Here is a 20,663-nt window from a genome sequence, read left to right on the forward strand (position 1 = left end):
ATCAGAAGGGAAACAACAAATTGGGAAAAAATCTTTATAACAAAAAACAACTCTGACAGGGGTCTAATTATTCAAATATACAAGGAGTTAAGTCAATTGTATAAAAAAATCAAGCCATTCCCCAATTGATAAATGGGCAAGAGACATGAATAGGCAATTTTCAGGTAAAGAAATCAAAAGTATCAATAAGCACATGAGAAAGTGTTCTAAATCTCTAATAATTAGAGAAATGCAAATCAAAACAACTCTGAGGTACCACCTCACACTTAGCAGACTGGCTAAAATGAAAGAAGGGGAGAGTAATGAATGTTGGAGGGGATGTGGCAAAATTTGGCCATTAATGCATTGCTGGTGGAGTTGTGAACTGATCCAAACATTCTGGCTGGCAATTTGGAACTATACTCAAAGGGCTATAAAAGAATGCCTGCCCTTTGATCCAGCCATACCATTGTTGGGTTTGTACCCCAAAGAGATCATAGATAAACAGACTTGTACGAAAATATTTATAGCTGCGCTTTTTGTGGTGGGAACAAACTGGAAAAGGAGGGTATGTCCTTCAATTTGGGAATTGATGAACAAACTGTGGTATATGCGGGTGATGGAATACTATTGTGCTAAAAGGAATAATAAACTGGAGGAGTTCCAGGTGAACTAGAAAGACCTCCAGGAACTGATGCATAGCAAAAGGAGCAGAGCCAGAAGAACACTGTACACAGAGACTGATATACTATGGTGAAATTCGAATACAATGGACTTCTGTACCAGCAGAAAGCAGTGACACAGGACAGCTCTGAGGATTTATGGTAAAGAACGCTACCCACATTCAGAGGAAGGACTACAGGAGAGGAAACATAAGAAAAACAACTGCTTGAACGCATGGGTTGAGGTGGACATGATTGGGGATGTGGACTCGAAACTACCAGACCAATGCAACTAACAACAATTTGGAAATAGGTCTTGATCAAGGACACATGTTAAAACCAGTGGAAACGTGCGTCGGCCATGGGTGGGGGGAGAGCAGGGGGTCAAGGGGAAAGTAGGAGCATGAAGCATGTAACCATGTTAAAAATGAGTATTAATAAATGTTTAAAAAATTAAAAAAAAAAAGGGGGGGGACTTAAACTCCAGAATATACCAGTGGCAGCCCAAAGAGCCATAATATGCCCATCATTAGATTTAATAAAAAGCATGTCTAGATTTAATCACTGGGGAAACCCTCTGATATGGAGCTAAGGCACTTTGCTAGGTCTCCTTCAAACTTCTCTGGGAACTTTTCAACTCATGAATCAGAATAACACAGCATTGCTAGAGCAGGTACAGGTCAGATTTGCTCCCAATGGGCTATAATTTTGGACACTAAAGGAGTCAATTCAATTTGGAGGATCTGATTTTCTGCAACAAATCCCTCATTTGTCCTGCATGGAAGCTGAAATTTTTGAGGATAAATTAGGAGCCAAGCTCATATTTATTGACTAGAATGAGTAAAATATTAGTAAGATAAGGTTGGAGAAGAGGAACATCCAAGACAAATGGACAGTCTGAAGGCTAGAATTGTTAGAGATAATGACCAGGTAAATTCTAGTCTCAGAAAACCAAGTATTCAAGGGACTGAAGTTCAGAGAAAGCCAAGGGATACAGGGGAAACTAGGCAAGAGTTCAGAGTTCTAGATCAGAAGGAAGGGCTACAAACCTAAGAGCTCAACACATGGCAGGGCTATCAGAAAGCTTAGATACTTGCTTCACAAGATGGACAATTAGACTAAAAAAAAAAAAAGTTAAATCTGTGTTTAACTCTGTCCTTTTCTACCCAACCAATTCCTAATAGGATTTAAGGAACTTTACTCCTAGTTTAGGTTAAAAAAGTCTGATAGGAAGAGACTAAAGGTTTATAGCATACTGGAGCCAGTTTCCACATGGCTGGGGCAGAAGGGAGAAGAGAAGGGACTGTATATTTTTTAAATTAAATTTCATTTTTTTCCCAATTACATGTAGCAACAATTATTGACAATTATTTTCTGACATTTTGCAATTCAGATTCTCTCCCTCCCCCTAAGGTGGTAAATAGTCTGCTATAGGTTTTATCAGTGTCTTCATGCAATACATACTTCCATATTTCCCATGTTGTGTCTGAAAACACATACCACAACCACATATACAATAAAAATTCCTGAAATGATGCCTTGATATGCAATCTGACTACAACAGTGCCTTCTTTGGCTGTGGATGATGGGTTTTTTTATTTTAATTGTGGATCCTTTGGGGTTATCTTGGAACCTTATTTTGCTGATAATAGTTTAGTCCTTCAAAGCAACTGTTATTAAACAATATTTCTATTATTGTGTACAACAGTCTCCTGGTTCTGCTCACTTCACTTTGCATCAGTTCATATAAGTCTTTCCAGGTTTTTCTGAATTCATCCTATTCATCATTTCTTACTGCACAATAGTTTTCCATTACAACCATATACCACAGCTTGTTCAGCCATTTCCCAATTGGTGGGTACCCCCCTCAGTTTCCAATTCTTTGCCATTACAAAAAAAGTGGCTAAAAATATTTTTTTGTACAAGTAGGTCTTTTCCTGCTGTCTTTGCTCCCTCGGATACAGACCTATTAGTAGTTTTACTGGATCAAAGGTATAACCCTTTGGGTGTGATTCCAAATTGCTCTCCAAAACAATTGTATCAATTTACAGTTCCACTAACAGTGCATTAATTAGTGTCCCCATTTTCCCACATGCCCTCCAACATTTATCATTTTCCTTTTTGGTCATGTTAGCCACTTTGATAGGTATGAAGTGGTATCTTGGAGTCATTTAAATTTGCATTTCCTCATATGACTATAAATAGCTCTGTAGTCTTATAAATTTGGCTCAATTCTCTACATATTTGAGAAATGAGGCCTTTGTCAGAGACACTTGCAATAAAAACTTTTTCCCAATTTGCTATCCCCCTGCCCCCAATTCTTGTTACATTGATTTTGTTTGTGCAGAATCCTGAAATGGACAATTTTGATTTAATGTAATCAAAATTGTCCATTCATTTTTCATAATGTTCTTTATGTCTTCTTCAAGCATAAATGCTTCCCTTATCTGTAAGTCTAACAGGTAAACTTTTCCATGTTTTATTTGTTTATGCCATGTTTAATTTGTTTATGCCATCACCCTTTCTTTCTAGATCAAGAGTCCGTATTTTGACTTTATTTTTGGTATATGGTGTGAGGTGTCAGTTTATGCCTAATTTCTGTCATATTGTTTTCCAGTTTTCCCAGCAGTTTTCATCAAATATCCAGTTCTTCCCCTAACAGTTTGGTTCTTTAGATTTATCAAACACTAGTTTATTATGAGCATTAACTACTTACTGTGTATTGGTTTCCTAACCTATTCTGTTGACCCACTACTCTATATTTTAGTCAGCACTACATTGTTTTAATGATTAGCATTTTATAGTATAGTTTAAGATCTGGTAAAGCTAGGCTTCCTATCTTCATTTTCCGCCCCCATGAATTCCCTAGATATTTTTGATCTTGACCGTTCTTTCAGACAGTGGGTCTTCTGGGAGTCATTCTGGTTTTTTCGTGACATCACTTGGTGGGGTATTAAATTCTTACTAGTGAATAACTCTTTAATGTGAATTAATTTATCAGATTCTATGAATGTGACAGCTCAGGACAAGTTTTTATAGGAAAGAGAATAAAAAAATAGATCCACAGTACGATTATAAGACTATATATGTGGCCTACCATCATCTTAACTGTTTCAGGTATTCAACTTCCTCTAATATGATACAGAAATAAAAAACAAAATGAAAGTAGAACTCCCAAAATAACGTGGTTATAATTATTTGCTAGCTTCTTCAAGAGCTGCTCAGAGCTTAAGAGAAAAACTGAGGTTAAGGAAGACAGGAAGAATAATACCCATCTTGAAAAATAGATTTTTATACCACAAAATAAATGAATGAATTAAAATTTTAAGTAGCTGTTCTAAAAAGGTCAATTTGGCTCAAATAAAACTTCGAGAATCAAGAAGCTACCATAAGTACTATTTTACTTTCAATTAATCTTTTATGACAGATTTAAGGTAAGTCATTTAAATCAAATGATTTATCTCGTCACTAATCTCTGCAGTTCCCAGGCCTGTGCAAAATAAAAGTATTCCTTAAAATTCATAGAAATACATAGTATAATAAATGAGATAGCAATAAGAGACTATAATCCTGCCCCCCAAAATTAAGCCTCAAATACATCTGTCAAATTTTGAAAGCATATGAAATGGCACCAGTCTTGGAGCTATAAAAAGGTTAGCATTATATATATAAACTAAAGGAGACATTTATATATGTATATATAAATATATATTTATAAAGCCTCCTTTAAACTTTTCATTTGTATTGGTATCTTTTTTCCCATCGCTTTCATTTAGAAATTTATCACCCCACCCAGACCTCCCATCCCATCTAACAAGCAGAGTGGGAAGTGTGTGTACATGTGTTTTTCTTAAAACAAAAAAATGGAGGGTTGTTTGTGGTTTTGTTACAACAAAGTAGGGGGAGGCAATTCAAACAACCTACTTACTCTGCTTCAATCTGAAAGTATATGTAACCATCCATACTCTGAATCTTCTCTTCCCTCACCCCCTCCAAGGAGGGGGAGAAAGGTACAAATACCTATCTTTAAAACAGTGCTTCTGGGGAAGACCATTTCATTTAACATGTGTCAAAATCTCACAAAGATTTTAATATCAAAATATAAGGCTGATTGTAAAACTTTCAAGGAATTCTATAAGTTACCAAAGTATTAATTTACATATATGCTTCCACTCTTAGAAAACATTAAAAACAGCATTAAATCAGCAGCTACTGACTTTAGAATACCCCAAAATTCACCTACCTTGGGATACTATGTATCACCTTTTTCTTACCTGTCTATTTTTTCTTTCAGCTAATGCCTGTACCGATGAACTTGACATTTGATCCTTCATTTCCTGTGTAGTGGAGCAGGATATAAAGGGTGAAAAGAAAAGAAAAACTCGTTAGTTCAAACTGACATTTATAATTCAAAATTTAGGTCATTGACAATTTTTTGGTTTATAGGACAGATTATATCAATAGAAATTGTCTACCCGTCCTCTGTAACAAAAAAGTTGACTATGCCTAATTTTTAATCTACTACTTTACAATACACGGAGAAAACAATTCCTTTAAAAAAGGAAACTTGATTATTGACAAGTTTACAAAAACTCCCTTCCCCAAAGTGGGCTATAGCATGAATTATTTTGTGTAGAGAAAAATTAATGTACCACTCAACCACAGCAAAGTCTACCTCCTGAAAATGTTAAAATATTTTTCTGTGTACATTTTTGTTCCCCTTCTCAGAATTCTCCAATGCTTCCCTACTGCCTGTAGTTTAAGGTGTTCTTCAGTGAAGTATTCTAAATCTTCTCAATATGGCTCCTACCCTAGTCTTGCTTTATATTATTCTTTTTCAATAAAGTTAGGTATTGGCTACACCCCATACAGGATATACATAGATCTTCAGTCTATGTGTTTTACACAAATGGTCCTCCAAATCTAAAGAGCACTGCCACCTCCTTACTTTTATCCCACAAGAGTCCCTAGCTTCCTCTAAAGTTTAGTTACCAAGTTTGTTTCACCTAAATTTGAAGGCTAGAATTAAAGACAATGTCACAATATATTCCAAAACCAACACAACTTTTTTGGAACTATATGAAAAATCTCAGCTTTGATCCATAATCATTCATCTCCTGTTTTATACTTAGTAATAAAGAAGTTGTCAATCTCAATAGAAAATGTGGTTTTCTTTTGCACAGAATAACAAACACATTAATAAATGACATTTGGGTTGAAATACTGTAAATGTTATGATATACTAATACAAGTAAGTCACCACTAACATAAAAATTTTGTATTGCATGATTGCAATACCCAATGTTATCAAGGCCCAAACTAAAAACATTTTTTTGATAATTATAGTGCAGCATAGGTTGACGAAATAATTCCTGGGTTAGCCCAAGGTTTTTCAACAATCATACTAAAATCTCTTTATGAAACAGTCAGACAATGTCATAGCTGGAAAGGATCCCAGAAAAGATCAGGCATAGCCCCCTCTCATCTGATGAGGACAATGAAACTACAAAAAGTTTCAATGACTTCCCTAACATCGCATGGCTATATGGCAAAGTCAAGAAAGTCAGACCTAAGTTGCTTGATTCCTGGCCCAGTTATCTTATGACTACACACCACATTGCAAAACCTTTATCATCTTAAATAAAAGCACTGACAAATAGGTAATGGTGATATTTCTGTTATCAACATACATAATTTCATGTCAAATCTCTGAGAAATTATGGAACCAAGAATAGGAAAGTTGAAAAGGCCTTAGTGAAAAAGCCTTCATCTAAATGAAAACTTTCATTTCATAAATGAGGAAACTGAAATATAATGGTGGAGTAAACCTGCCCTATAAAGTCACATGGATTTTAAGTGGAGAGCTAGAGTCTCCAAATCTGCTGCTCTATATCATGCTGCCTCCATATGAATGAGAGCTACAAATTTAAACTGGATGGAGGTCTCAAAAATATTCTACTTCCACTACAAAAACAAAACAATTTAGTAATAGATTTGATATATGAAATTTAGATATCGGTTCATTTTGAAATCATGATTTGAGTAAAAAGGCTCTTTTAAAAAAATAATGCAGGGGCAGCTGGGTAGCTCAGTGGATTGAGAGCCAGGCCTAGAGACGGGAGGTCCTAGGTTCATATCCAGCCTCAGACACTTCCCAGCTGTGTGACCCTGGGCAAGTCACTTGACCCCCATTGCCTACCCTTACCACTCTTCCACCTTCAATACACAGAAGTTAAGGGTTTAAAATAAAATAAAAAAAAAATAATGCAAAGATGAGATTTTTCCTAGTGGCAGGCAAAGAAGTCAGAAAATGAATACTTAATTCTACTTCTAATTATGACCCCAAAATGACCTTAGCCAAATTAGTAAATCTAGCCTAAAGTGTTCTGTTGGTTCACTGTTTTACTCTACCTACTGACTACTGGTCTAAAATAATTTCCCTAAATGATGATGAATAATTGTTAATACAAATATCAGATTTCCAAAAATACAGATTCCAAAAATAATTTAGCCATAGGGAAAAGTTACCATTAAAAAAGAAAACCAGTTAGTCTCCCAACAATAGAAATGCAATTTTTCACTTAACCCAGAAAACAACTGTGCTTTCCACAGTCCATATTTCCATTGTTCCAGAAACTAGGAGATGGAAAGAAAAAGGTTTCCGTAAAGGAAATTTTCCATAGCTAACAGATTCATCATTAGCATAGTCTCTTCTCTGTTCCAGGAAATAAATCTAACTACACTAAAAATAGATGACTTTTTTGTCAAAGAAATATACCTGGAAAACTGGTATTTGTTAGCAATTTGGTTCAAAAAGAAGAGAAATTTCAGATGTAGATCTATTAGCCTTTGTTTGAGAGAAAGGTATTCAAGAAATTGGCTGTTTCTAACACAAAAGAACTAGATCATGTTCCTTACCCTGACAACTTGCCGTGTGCTTGTAATGAAGGCTTTTCTTATACCCAGCTCGGTTGCATCAAGGTTGAATTTTCGAGGATTTGCTTCAACTATGCGTAGATGAACAAGTCAAGATAAAGTAATTTAACTGGCATTAAAACTCCACACAAACTAAGTATCTTATTTTTAAAAATTTTTTAATAATCTTTACCTTCCGTCTTAGAATCAATACTATGTACTGGTTCTAAGGCAGAAGAGTGATATGGGTTAGGTAATGGAGGTCAAGTGACTTACCCAGGGTCACACAGCTACGAAGTGTCTGAGGCCAGATCTGAACCTTGGATTTCCCAGTCTGTAGGCCTGGCTCTCAATCCACTGAGTCATCTAGCTGTCCCCTCTTATTTTTTAATGTAAGCAATCTCTCACATGAATAAATTTGATGGAATTAACCTCAAACTTTTTGAAAATGTAATCAGTTTATGCTAGTGATTTTCAAACTTTTCTGTCCACACCCCCAATCGAGAATTCCTAAATACCTTAAAAAGAGGACAAGAGAAATCTGGGTTCAAATCTGGACTCAGATACTTCCTGGTTCTATGACGCTGGGTAAGGCCCTTAACTCCCATTGCCTAGTTCTTACTACTATTCTGCCTTGGAACCAATAAATAGTATTGATTCTAAAACAAAAGGTAAAGGTTTAAAAAAAAATACCATAGCTTCCTACTGGGGAAAAAAGCATTAAAATGACACTGGAATCTTTTAACATTATGTAATTTAGCGGAATAGCAATTTGTTATATTAAATAGGTAGAAGACAAATTAAGATAATTTTCAGTTTCTTTAATTTCCTTCATATATATCATTCTTCCTTCTTCATTCTCTCTTACTAAACCTACTTTTCATCTTCATCTAGATATACAAATTGATTGATTCCTCCCATTCTCCTACTTCACACTGCTTCTGGTTGCATGTTACACTACTTGGCCTGGCTTCTATAAGCAGATATTACAAGCAATGTTCTTAAGAGCATCCTACCATCCCTTGCCCTCTAAATTTTCCTTTTACCTACCTTACCAATAGCCAATAATTCCCAATTCCACCATCCAATTTCTCTGCTACACTTTGCTAGAAAAAGTGAATCAATCATGTTAAACAGGTTCTATAAGTTAATGGGTTCACAAAGCTAGACCAAAATTTCTTATCATCACTTTCCTTACCTCTAAAGCAAGGCTAATATTTGTTACATTATAAAATTTTGTCTACATTATAAAATTGTAAGGAAAATGTTATCTAGATGTAGACTCTTCAACTCTATTTGGCTATCACTACTGTTTATTAACTATTTTATTCAACCATTGCTTACTTCTAACATCTGTTAAAAATAAGCCCCTAACCCTACCCATACTTTCCTCACTTTAAAAAATAAGCTAATTTTCCCTCTTTTTAAATCTTACTGAGATTAAAACAATTTTAAAGCACCATTAACTTCTCTCTTTTCTATCTCTAAAATTTAACCTATGTCCTCCTTTCTGCCTCAAAGAAAACCATTCTTTCTTCCTGATAAGGCAAAAACTCATCTACCCCTACCCTTGGAACTCTGATCCATCAACTATGTATTTTACATTTTTCAATTTATTACTATCCCCTGGCAACCTCCTTTGAGGCTACAAATGCTAGAGTGAGGGTGGGGGAAAGAACAAGAATAAAGTTAAGCTATCTCCTTTATTTCCTTTCTACCACCCATTCCTTAAATAGCTTCTACTTTTCCCATTCATTGTGTTCTAATGAAATTGTTCTCTAAAGATTATCAGTGACTTCCTAATTGCCTTTTCTGGGTCCTTACCAGTCAGCTACCATTTATTAAGCACCTACTATTTGTCAATTCTTGTGCTAAGAGCTAAATCTACAAAGAAAGGCAAAAACACGTCCCTTGCCCACTAGGAGCTCACATTTGAATGAGGGAGAACATGTAAACAACTATGTTCATACAGGATATAAACAGGAAGTATACTCAGAGGAAAGGCACTAGCAATGGTGGGAACTAGGAAAGTACTCTTTCAGGAGGAAGGATTTGAATTGAAGGATACCTGGGAAACACCAAGAGGTAAAGATGAGGAGGAAGAGCATTTCAGGTGGGGGAAGAGGATAATCAGTGTAAACACAGAGTCTAGAGATGTAGTTAGTACTGTGCTTGAGGAACCACAAGACAGCCAGTGTTACCAAGTGGTAGTGTGTGAACAGGTAATGAAATGTAAGAAGACTGGAAAGAAGGCATGCAGCCAGGTTGTGAAGGGCTGAAAGTCAAATAGAAGAACATATTTGATTCTGGAGGTAACAAAAGGCCAAAAGAGTTTACTGAGTAGAGGATTAATGGGGGTCAGACTTAAAACTTCAGGAAGATCCCTTTGGCAGATGAGTGGAAGACAGACTGGCATGGCAAGGGACTTGAGGCAAATAGAACAGCTAGCTGACTTCTGTAAAGAGCTTTGGTGCAAGGGATAGGGGCATGCACTATGATGGGCACTGTGTTCATGGAGAGAAAGGGATGTGTCTTTTCAATGCCAGGATACTACTGCCTACCCATTCTCTTTATTGTTTGTTCTTTCTTGTTCTTTGGCTTGTGTGATGCTTCACTATATTGAATCTTCTCCTATCTCTCTAACTACATCTCCTTTGTTTCCCTTCTGGGTCTTTTTCTACCCTATTCCTAAGTATAGATATTCTCCAAAGTTTTATCTTCAAATCTCTTCTCTTTTGACACTTTTTATCTTTATATAATCTCATTTCTTCCTATGGCTTTCATCATTTTTGTTGTTGTTCAGTTCTTTCAGTTAGGTCTGACTCTTTACAACTCCACTTAGGGTTTTCTTGGCAAAGATACTGGAGTAATTTGCCATTGCCTGCTCCAGAAATGGCTTACAGCTGTTCATTCAGTCCTCAAAAATGTTCAAATCTTCAGTCTTGCATTTGCACTATAGCTTCTCAGCTCACCTGGTTTGGCTGCTTTTGCCTGAGCCCATTTTATCCAAAGTACTTCATCTCTCTCTTCCTCCTCCTGACTACTTTTACTGAAGAAAGTGGCTAATGGCACTACCATTCATTCTCAGAAGACATGGAGCCTTGAAGTCTTGGCATTCTTCTTATGCCTTCACTTTCCTACATACATTTCTGCCAATTCTACCTGTCCTAAAATCTCATGAATCTGTTTTCTTACTATTTCAAATAGGAGCATCCTAGTTCATGTAGTTTTTGCCTTCTTTACCTCTCACTTGTACTATTCTGATAGTGTAGCTTGTCTTTCCACCTTATTATAATTATTCCAATTCCCAATCTAAGAGTCAGAGAAATGTTTCTTAAAAGGCAGTTCTGTTTATACCACTCTTCTGGTCAAAACCCCTTAGTGTAATAAATAAGGCTACTATTGATTACTATTTTAGGGAATGAATAAAGAGTATATATTGTAAAAAATAATTATGTGAGTGCATAGGATCTAAAGTGGACACTATCTGTATTTTTAAATCACTGTATTGCCAAACTATGTGCTATTTATTTCAAAAAGTTATATGTATTAGTAGACAGAGAGTAGTATGGGATTCTCTCTCCTTAATGGAGTTTTTTCATAGTAATAGAAAGGAAAATGAAGAATTCTTTCTGGATTGTTTAATTAGAAGAGTTCTTCATCTACAGTAAATGAATGTGACTCCTACTACTACTTAGCTGACTGTTCAATCATTTTGAATTGTACTACAATCCAAAACCAATAGTAAATCATGGGGTCATGGGGAAAAAATTTTTATTACCTAATTAAGAAAATGATTAGAGAAAGATCAATATATTGGCCTAACACCAGTACAAGATAATAAAAGGATATTGATAGTTTCATCCAGATCTTCTAGGTCCCATTCTATGCTGCGCAAGTTATTTCTGAGCTCATTGGTGGTCCAATCAACTTCTTCTCTTGTTGCTGCAGAAGGATCCTGGAGGAGTTCTGACCATCTCTGGAAGAGCCCTTGAGCAGTATTAACTGCTTTCTGTACCTCTCTGCAAAAAAAAAAAAAAAAAAGGGGGGGGGTAAGAAATGAAAAAGACAATGCAAATTATGAAAAGAATACCTTTTCTAATAAAAGATGAGATAAAGGGGCAGCTGGGTAGCTCAGTGGATTGAGAGCCAGGCCTAGAGACAGGAGGTCCTAGGTTCAAATCCGGCCTCAGACACTTCCCAGCTGTGTGACCCTGGGCAAGTCACTTGACCCCCATTGCCTACCCTTACCAATCTTCCACCTATAAGTCAATACACAGAAGTTAAGGGTTTAAAATTAAAAAAAAAAAAAAGATGAGATAAAAATGGTCACCCTCAGCAAGCCTCACATTTAAAAGCATTTCTGAGGCCTCAGAGAATTGATTTCTCATTGATTGAAGATAGTAAGATCTAAGTGCTTTTAAAAAAATGATAGGCAAGATGACATTGTTTTAACTATATCAAGCCCTACATACTACATTTTTCATTCAGTAAGATTCATAGCCAAGCAAAAAAAAAAAATCACCCTAACATTTTAATTTAACTCAGAAAGTATTTATTAAGAACCTATTCTGTGCCAAGCACCACATAGTTGCTGGTGATACAAAGGTAAAGATGAAATCACTTTCAGCCATAGGGACCTTATTACATTCTATTGGGAGGAAATAACATATATATATATAAAAATAACTACATGGGACAGCTAGGTGGCTCAGTACTGATAGAGCACCGAGCCTAGAGACCAGCAGTCCTAGTTTCAAATCTGGCCTCAGGCACTTCCTAGCTGTATAACCCTGGGAAAAGTCAATTAATCCTAACTGCCTAGTCCTTATCACTCTTTTGCCTTGGAACCAATACTTAGTATATCTATTCTAAGAAAGAAGTTAAGGGTTAACAAAAAGTAACTACAGTCATGTAGATGATCCAGATGTGAGTTCAAATCCTACTTTATACATTGTGAGGGAAGCACTTTACAACCCTTAAAGAGCTAAATAAACACTAGCTATTATTATTATTATTCTAGAGGGGAAGGAACTTGCAATGGTAGAAAAAATTGGAACAGTTTCCTATAAGAGGTGGCACTCAGATAAGCCATTCTGGATAGTTCTGTGCCAGTGTGTCCCGTGTCTCACAATCAATACCAGAGTTCTTCAGAAAAATCTTGCAAGTGTCCTTGTGTCACTTCTTCTGACCTCTATGTGACTGCTTGCCTTGTCTGAGTTCTCCATAAAATAGTCTTTTAGGGAAATGTGCTTTTGGCATTCAAACAATGTGACCAGCACACTAGTCTGAATGCTGGCAGTTCAGCTCCAGAAAGAACCTCAGTGTCCAGTACCTTATCTTGCCAGGAGATCTTCAGAATCTTCCTAAGACAATTCAAATGGAAGCAATTCAGTTCTCTGGCATATGGCTGGTTTACTATCCAGGTTTCACAGATGTACAACAATGAGGTCAGCACATCAGTTCTGTAGACTTCAGTTTGGCAGGCAGTCTATGACCTCTTCTTCCCCACATATTCCTTCAGAGCCTCCCCAAACTGCATGCATCACCCTCATCATCTATGTAATCCCTGGAAAGTGTACTGCCAAAGTAAGTGAACTTATGCCCAGCATTCAGAATTTCTCCATTTACTATAACTGATGACTCCACATATAGATGTTGTGGTGTCGGCTGATGAACCTGTTTTTTTGGTGTTAACTTTCATACCAAAATTAGCACAAGTGACAGAACTGATCCATACTCTGCTGCATCTCAGCCTCAGAGGTTGCACTAAGTGCACAATCATCTGTGAACAAGAAGTTGAGCACCAACTCTCCCTTCACTTTAGTCTGGACGTGTAGCCTCTTCAAGTTAAATAATTTATCATCAGTGCAGTATCTGATCATGATGCCATTTTCATCCTTGTTGAAGGCACCCAGCAGCTCTGAAATCATGCATGCTAAAAAGAATGAGAGCAAGCCTGTAGCCCTGCTTCACTCCACCGGTGACAGGGAAAGCCTGAGAGCACCGCCCATCATTCAGAACTAGCGCAAACATGCGGTCATGGAATTAGCATACAACACTATTCTGAGCAACCAAATGTTGCTTATACAAATTTGCTTTGCAAATGATCTTACATATGCCCTTACAACTGACCGCATCAAAGGCCTTGGTCTGATAGATGAATGCTGTGTACAGATATCGCTTTTGCTCCTGGAATTTCTCCTTCAGTTGTTGGACAGTAAACACCATACTGACTGTTCCTCAGTCATTTCATTGACTCTTGAGTAGTTGTCCATCTTGTAGGTGAAGATCAGCTGATTGAAGAGGGCTCTGGTAAGAATCTTGCTGGCACTGACTTATAGAGAGACAGCCCTATGACTGATTTTGACAGATTTCAGTCAGCTTTTTTTTTTAACTACTTTTTTTTTAATTTTAAACCCTTAACTTCTGTGTATTGACTTATAGGTGGAAGATTGGTAAGGGCTAGGCAATGGGGGTCAAGTGACTTGCCCAGGGTCACACAGCTGGGAAGCATCTGAGGCTGGATTTGAACCTAGGACCTCCTGTCTCTAGGCCTGGCTCTCACTCCACTGAGCTACCCAGCTGCCCCCATTCAGTCAGCTTTTGTATGAATAAGTGAACCTAGCTTGTAAATCTATGCTGGAATGGAATCAGTACCAGATGATTTACCATACCAGAGGAACCTGATGGCATCCAAACCTTTTCTTCAGATGGAAGTTCAGCTAGAGAGGGAATGACTTCAACCTGAGGTACAGAGCCATTGGCTTCAGCCTTGGTTTATGGAAGTGTTTTGCTCATCTCTCCATGATCATGTCTTCATGACTGATCAATGTAGCTTCATCAGTACTGAGTAACTGGGATACACCATAGGTCTTTGACCCATAAACAGTCTCCAGAGTATCATAGAAGCACTTTGGGTTGTTCCCCTCAGCATAAAATGGAATTTCATCTGCCTTCCTACTGAGGCCAAGAATCCTGTATCTCCTTAAGCTGCATTTGCACTTCTGATGGAGTTCAGTTGCTATCTACCTAGAGACAGACTAGCCTACTGGTAAAACCCTGAGGAGTTCTCATTTTTCATTTAGTAGCTTCTGAATTTCTCCATCCTGATGTTTGAGAGTACTCTGACCAGATGAATAAATGTGATACTGAGGATCCCAATACAAAAAAAGCAAGATAGTTTCTAACCTTAAGGAGCTTACAATCCTAAAGGGGAAAGAAAACACATAAAAGGGAGGGCTATGCTAGTGGTCAAAATGACTGGGGCATCACTTAGTTTCCAACAAGATATATGAATGCATGAGTATTTTATTAAGAGCTTACTGTGTGTGAAAACTATTCTAAGTGCCAGAAATACAAATAGAAAAAAGACAGTACTTGTTCTCAAGGAGCTCACACTCTAATTGGGGAGATGACACATAGGTTTAAGTTACAAATCATATAGAAAAATATCACAGTTCTTACAGTGTGGCAGCAAAGGAGATGATAGAATGTATCTCTTAATGTCAATTCCAGCGACAGAGTTATGCCAGTTTCTAATATTGAAGAAGGTCTTTGGACTCACAAACCGTTTTTCAGGAGCTGTAGATTCTGAGGAGATTGGAGCTCTAAGCACCCACAGATGCAGCTGCTAGGCCCTGTCTACACAGGAGGTGCTTCCCCTACTGATGGCTACAGAGACTGAACTTGAAGTAGGACCACTGGTCTGGGAGGTGCTGCCACTCCCAGGGTTCTTGGATTTCTTTGTGTTTTGGTGGTAGTTGATTAGGGGCTGGTACTGGTAAGGGCAAAATGGGCCTCTTTTCCACAGTAATTGCTCCCTGAAATGATTGGGTATAGGCTAGAAACGAGACCAGTGGTTATATAGATATTATTATTCTTATAGCTCTTAGGCTCAAGGCCTGCAGGAGGTGGTGGTCAAACTAGTGGCTGGCACAAGCTATCCTTAGGGCATTCTGAAGCTTCATCTAAGCTGGCTTATCTACTCAGTAGGCATTTGGTGGAGATGGCTGGCTTATCAGCAAAAAAAAAAAAAAAAACACTTTTACTTATCAGGTTGCTTCCTCTGCTGATGAGGGCAGTGACTGGGCTAGAGAAGCAGGACCATTGGTCTGGGAGGTAGTCAGAGAGCACAAAATCCTAGGGAACACGGTCTATGCTATAGTGTGAACAGGGATAATATGGAGATTTCTCCTAGGGTACAAACAATTGCTACTTGAAAGACAGTGGTGTTTTTTGACAGAAATGGAGAGATTAGCAAGAAAGGAGAGCTTCTGAAAAAAGAGAGTGAGATCAGTTTTGGACTTCATGTTTGAGCTGTTTGTGGGACATTTAGTTGGAGATGTTCAATTGGCAGCTGGTAATGTGGGAATGAGGTTTAGGACAGAGACTGGGGCTCCATATATACATCTGGGAATGATTTCCATAAAAGAGGGAGAAAAAGCAATGAGAGCTGAGATAACTAGAAGAAAAGAGGGTCCAGTAAATAGCTATATGCTATATCCATACAGACGGGAAAAGGAAGAAAGGAAATGAGCATTGATTAAGCACTTATGTGCAAGGCACAGTTCTGAGCACTAGGGATACATATACAGGCAATAAGACCATCATTGTCCTCAAGGGAGCTTACATTCTAATGGGAAACACAAAAAGGAGTTGAAAGGGGAATGAGAGAGAAATCCAGCCCTAAAGGCATGTTATTTAAATCCAGAGTCTAAGAACAAGGCCAGAAGCATGCAGAGGTATATTTCGGTTTGAGAGAGCCAAAGGGGTGGTTGAATGTTCCAGGGCTAGAAGATCACAGGTTTTGAGGGTAGTTCCAAAAAAGACAGCTATAGAAACATGGTTTTGAAGCCTGGAAGTCAGGAAGAGGTTGAGAGGGGGTAATAAGGAAAGGTCTGATTTAGAAGATCATGCTTGAAATGACTTGTCAGAGACTAGGGATTTTAAGAGATGGAAAAGAAGAGGGAAGTGAATTCAAGGTATGGGGGATGACCAGTACAAAGCATTGGAAAGGAAAAAAGAGTATAGGAACATTAAAGCCAGTTTATCTGGCCTGGAAGGTATATGAAGAGAAGTAATGTATAATAAGGCTGGAAATGGAGACAGGTCAATTTCTGAAGGGTTTTCTTTAAATGCCAAACAGAGAGCTTATATTTTATCCTAGAAATAATAGAGAATCATTGATGATTACTGAGAAAGGAGTGGTCAAACCCTTCCTTGAGTAAAGTCACTTTAAGAGGAATGTGGAAGATGTATTAGAATAGGGGGGAAAAACTTTTTAAAAAGAGTTCAAGAGACTGTTGCAATAGTCTAGGTGAGAAATGATGAGGATGTGAACTAGGGTGGAGGCCATGTGCATGTAGAGAAGCATACATACGTAAGATGATGTGGAGGAAGAAATGATAACATCTCACAACTGTTTTGATAGGTCAGAGGAGAAGTTAAGGGTGAGAGTGAAGTTATAATTGGACTAAAATGGTGGTGTTTTTGACAGAAACAGGAACATTTGGAAGAGGAATGGGTTGAGAGGAGGAGCTAATGGGTTGTTTTGGACATAGGATGATCATAGATTTATAGCTGGAGAGGACCTTAGTGGCTATCTAGTCCAAATCTTGTCATTTTATAAATGAAAAAACTGAGGGCCAGGGAGTTAAGTTAGACTAAGTTTGATTTACCTAGAGTCAAAGAGGTAATAAGTAGTAGAGCTGGAATTTGAATCCAGCTACTGCCCTAAAATCACAAGTCTTTTGACTACAAAGCAATTCACATCCAGTGAAGAGAAGAAAAAAATCCTCCCAGTCACCAGAAGAGAAAAATTATTAATTGAATGTAGAATTGGCAGAGAACATATTTGTACTAAAACTAGAATAGTCTCAGTGTGGGATGAAAAGCTGAGAAATTAAGCAACAGATTCAATGAGAAGGTTGGATCTTAGGGGCAGCTGGGTAGCTCAGTGGATTGAGAACCAGGCCTAGAGACGGGTTCAAATCTGGCCTCAGACACTTCTCAGTGGTGTGACCCTGGGCAAGTCACTTGACCCTCATCGCCTACCCTTACCACTCTTCTGCCTTGGAGCCAATACACATTATTGTTTATTTAAAAAAAAAAAATTGGATCAAAGGGAGGAGTTCCTTTTCCCCTCTTTTCTTCTCAAGGAGTACAGTAAAGAGGAAAGAGAATCTCTTTCTTCCTCCCCTCCCCTTTGGAATCTTACCACAATGGCACATGGACTGGAGTCCAGCTATGGAGTTGATTATGAAAGAAATATTTATGGCAGCAAAAATCTGGAAACAAAATAAGGATGGCTGAGGTTCATTCAATTTGATATGTCCAACAGACATTGATGCAGGACTACAATTCAGGAAAGAGATGAGGTAATATAGAGATATAAATATGGAGGTCATTTATATAAAAAGAATAATTAAATCCAAGAAAGCTATCACCAAGTGAAGGTGTGAAGAGAAAAGAGGAATTAACCTAGCAAAGGACCTTGAGGTTCTTACAGTTAGAAGATGTATGGTATAGTAAGGAGCCAGCAGGAGTCTGAGGAGTCAGTCACAGATAACAGAAAAACCAAGAAAGTGGTGTAACAAAAGCCCAGAGAAGAGAGTACTAAGGAAGACAGGATGGCCAATGAGGCCAAATATTATAGGCAGGCAACAAGGAGTTAATGTGGGCTTACTGTGTGCCAGATATTGTGCTACAGAGTGTGTAGTATGGTTGGTACTTCTGCAGACCAAAATGATGAAGCTGAGAAAAGGCAAACCATTTGGCAATTAAGAAACTATTGGCAACTTTGGAAAGAGCAGTTTCAACTGAGTGATTAAGTCTTTTGAAACCAGACTGCCAAATCTAATGGCCTTTTCTCAGCCCTCATCCAGCACACTTCCACCTTCTATGAGTGTCCTTCAAAGGCTCTGTGCTCTCTTCTCTTCTATACAATTCCACTTCATAATCTAATCAGCTCCATGGTTTCTAAAATTATCTCTATACAGACGATTCTCAGTTTTACTTGTCCAGCCCTAACCTCTTTCTCCAGTATCACATCTCTGACTGGCTATTAAACATTTTAAACAGGGTATCTCATCAACATCTTAAAATTCCAATATCCAAAATTGAACTCATTATCTTTTTCCCCAAACCCTACTCTGCTAACTTCCCTAACACTATAGAGGGTACCATCATCCTTCACCAGTCACCATGGCTCAAAGCCCAGGTGTCAATTCTCAACTCTCTCACTCCTACCTTCACAATATCGTTCATATTCTCTCTCATCTGACTACCACCACACTGATACAGGACTTCATTTCATTTCTGGATATAGCAATGGTTTTCTTCTGGTTTCTCTATCTTCAATCTCTCCCCACTCCAGGCTATTCCTTGATTCAGCTGTCAAATGGATCTTTCTAAAACCTAAATCTCACCATGTCACTCCAACCCTCACCCTCAAATCAATTCCAGTGGCTCCTATTGCCTCAAGATCAAATACAAAATCCTCTAACCTTTAAAGACCACCATAACTTTGTCCCTTCCTACCTTTTTAGTCTTCTTAAACATTAATCCTTTCTCTACCCGAAAACTCTGTGATCCAGTGACACTGACCTTTTTGCTGTTGCTCTAACTAGGTACTCCATCTTTTACTTCTAGGCATTTTTCCTTATGCTTAGAACTCTCTTCCTCCTCATCACTGCCTCTTAATTTCTCTGGCTTCCTTCAAGTCTCAGCTAAAATTCTGCCTTCTGCAAATAGCTGGATTCCTTTGAATGCTAGTAGTGTCTTTACTCTGTTTATTATATCCAACTTATCTTGTCAGCTGTCTGCATGTTGTAGAAACTTAATACATTCTTGTTGACAGACTGACTGGTATATTGGACAGAGCACTGGAGTTTAAGCCAGGAAGACCAGAATTCAAATCTGACTCTCCAGATACCACTTAACCTCAATAAGCCTCACTTACCTTATCTGTAAAATAGATAATAGCATTAAGTTGAGGCTGTAGTGAGAAACAAATAAAATAATCTGCAAACCTTAATACAATACAATGACAGTTATTATCATCTTCTCTAAGGACAGCATTAGAGCTTTTACCAAATACCTGGCTAAAATCTAGGTTATTTTTCCAGCATTCCTTCTACTACAAATCCCACTGAGCTACCTGATCTGGTCATGTGCCTCTCTCCAGATCACTGTACTTCTGGAGGTCAGACACAGGATGACAACTCACTCAGCTTTTACTTTAGAACCACTGTCCTGGGTGGTGCTAAACTGACTGGTGAATCTACCACCGCAAACCAGGCTTTCATATATCACGACTTTCCATCCCAGCCATTTAGCTTACCCCTGAACAAGTCTTTCAAAAGCCTAAATTGATTGTTGAGGTTCCTGTATATCTGCATCAGGTTTTCTTTCAGATTTCCAGCTTTGTGGAGATCCACTTTCTTTGAGTCATGATTTGTGGGAAACAGGTAATTTTAAAATATTGATATTTACTCATATATGGATTGCTTAAAAGAAATAGCATGAAATAGTAGCTAGAGGGCTGTGTATAATCCTAACTATTTGGGTTCAAGTCCTGCTTCCAATATACACATACTTGCTATGTGATCATCGTCAAATCACTTAACCTCTCTAGAAACCCAGACAACTCTTTAGGATCTCTAATTACAGGTGAGTTGACAATATGACAATATTCATGAGTTGACAAAATGACAGTATCCTTTTCCCAAAAAACCTAAATAGCAATCTATGGTTGTGAGAGTTAGATATAAGGAAAGCTAAGCACTATAGAAATGACACTTTTGAATTGTGATGCTGGAAAAGGCTTCAGAGAGTCCCTTGAACAGCAAGGAGATCAAGATCAGTTAATATTTAAAGAAATCAACTCAGGTCAAATACTAAAGCTGAAGCTTAAATACTTTGGCTATATAATGAGAAGGACAGGGCTCACTAAAAGAGATCCTGATATTGGGAAAGACTGATAGCAAAATGAGAAGAGGACGGCAGAAGATGAGAAGGGTAGTGTCACAGAAGCGACAAACATGACCTTGGACATGTTTAGGGAAATAGTGGAGGATAGAGAGGTTTGGTGTGCTATAGAGTGTG

The 20,663-nt window shown here is 37.8% G+C and overlaps 1 protein-coding gene across 1 annotated transcript in view; it reads right to left on the reverse strand.

Moving 5' to 3' along the window:
- STX6 (syntaxin 6) overlaps positions 1 to 13,787 on the reverse strand; it is a 38,899-nt gene extending 25,112 nt beyond the window's left edge. Inside the window, exons 1-5 of the mRNA XM_044674897.1 lie at positions 13,673 to 13,787; positions 13,287 to 13,494; positions 11,409 to 11,578; positions 7,560 to 7,654; positions 4,916 to 4,978 (exon numbers count right to left, since the gene is read on the reverse strand). Of these exons, the coding sequence (XP_044530832.1) occupies positions 4,916 to 4,978; positions 7,560 to 7,654; positions 11,409 to 11,578; positions 13,287 to 13,494; positions 13,673 to 13,787 (651 nt within the window). The remainder of the gene's footprint in view (positions 1 to 4,915; positions 4,979 to 7,559; positions 7,655 to 11,408; positions 11,579 to 13,286; positions 13,495 to 13,672) is intronic.
- Between the last annotated feature and the right edge of the window lie 6,876 nt (positions 13,788 to 20,663).

The sequence above is a fragment of the Gracilinanus agilis genome, chromosome 4 (assembly GCF_016433145.1).
Source record: "Gracilinanus agilis isolate LMUSP501 chromosome 4, AgileGrace, whole genome shotgun sequence".
NCBI classification, from domain to species: domain Eukaryota; kingdom Metazoa; phylum Chordata; class Mammalia; order Didelphimorphia; family Didelphidae; genus Gracilinanus; species Gracilinanus agilis.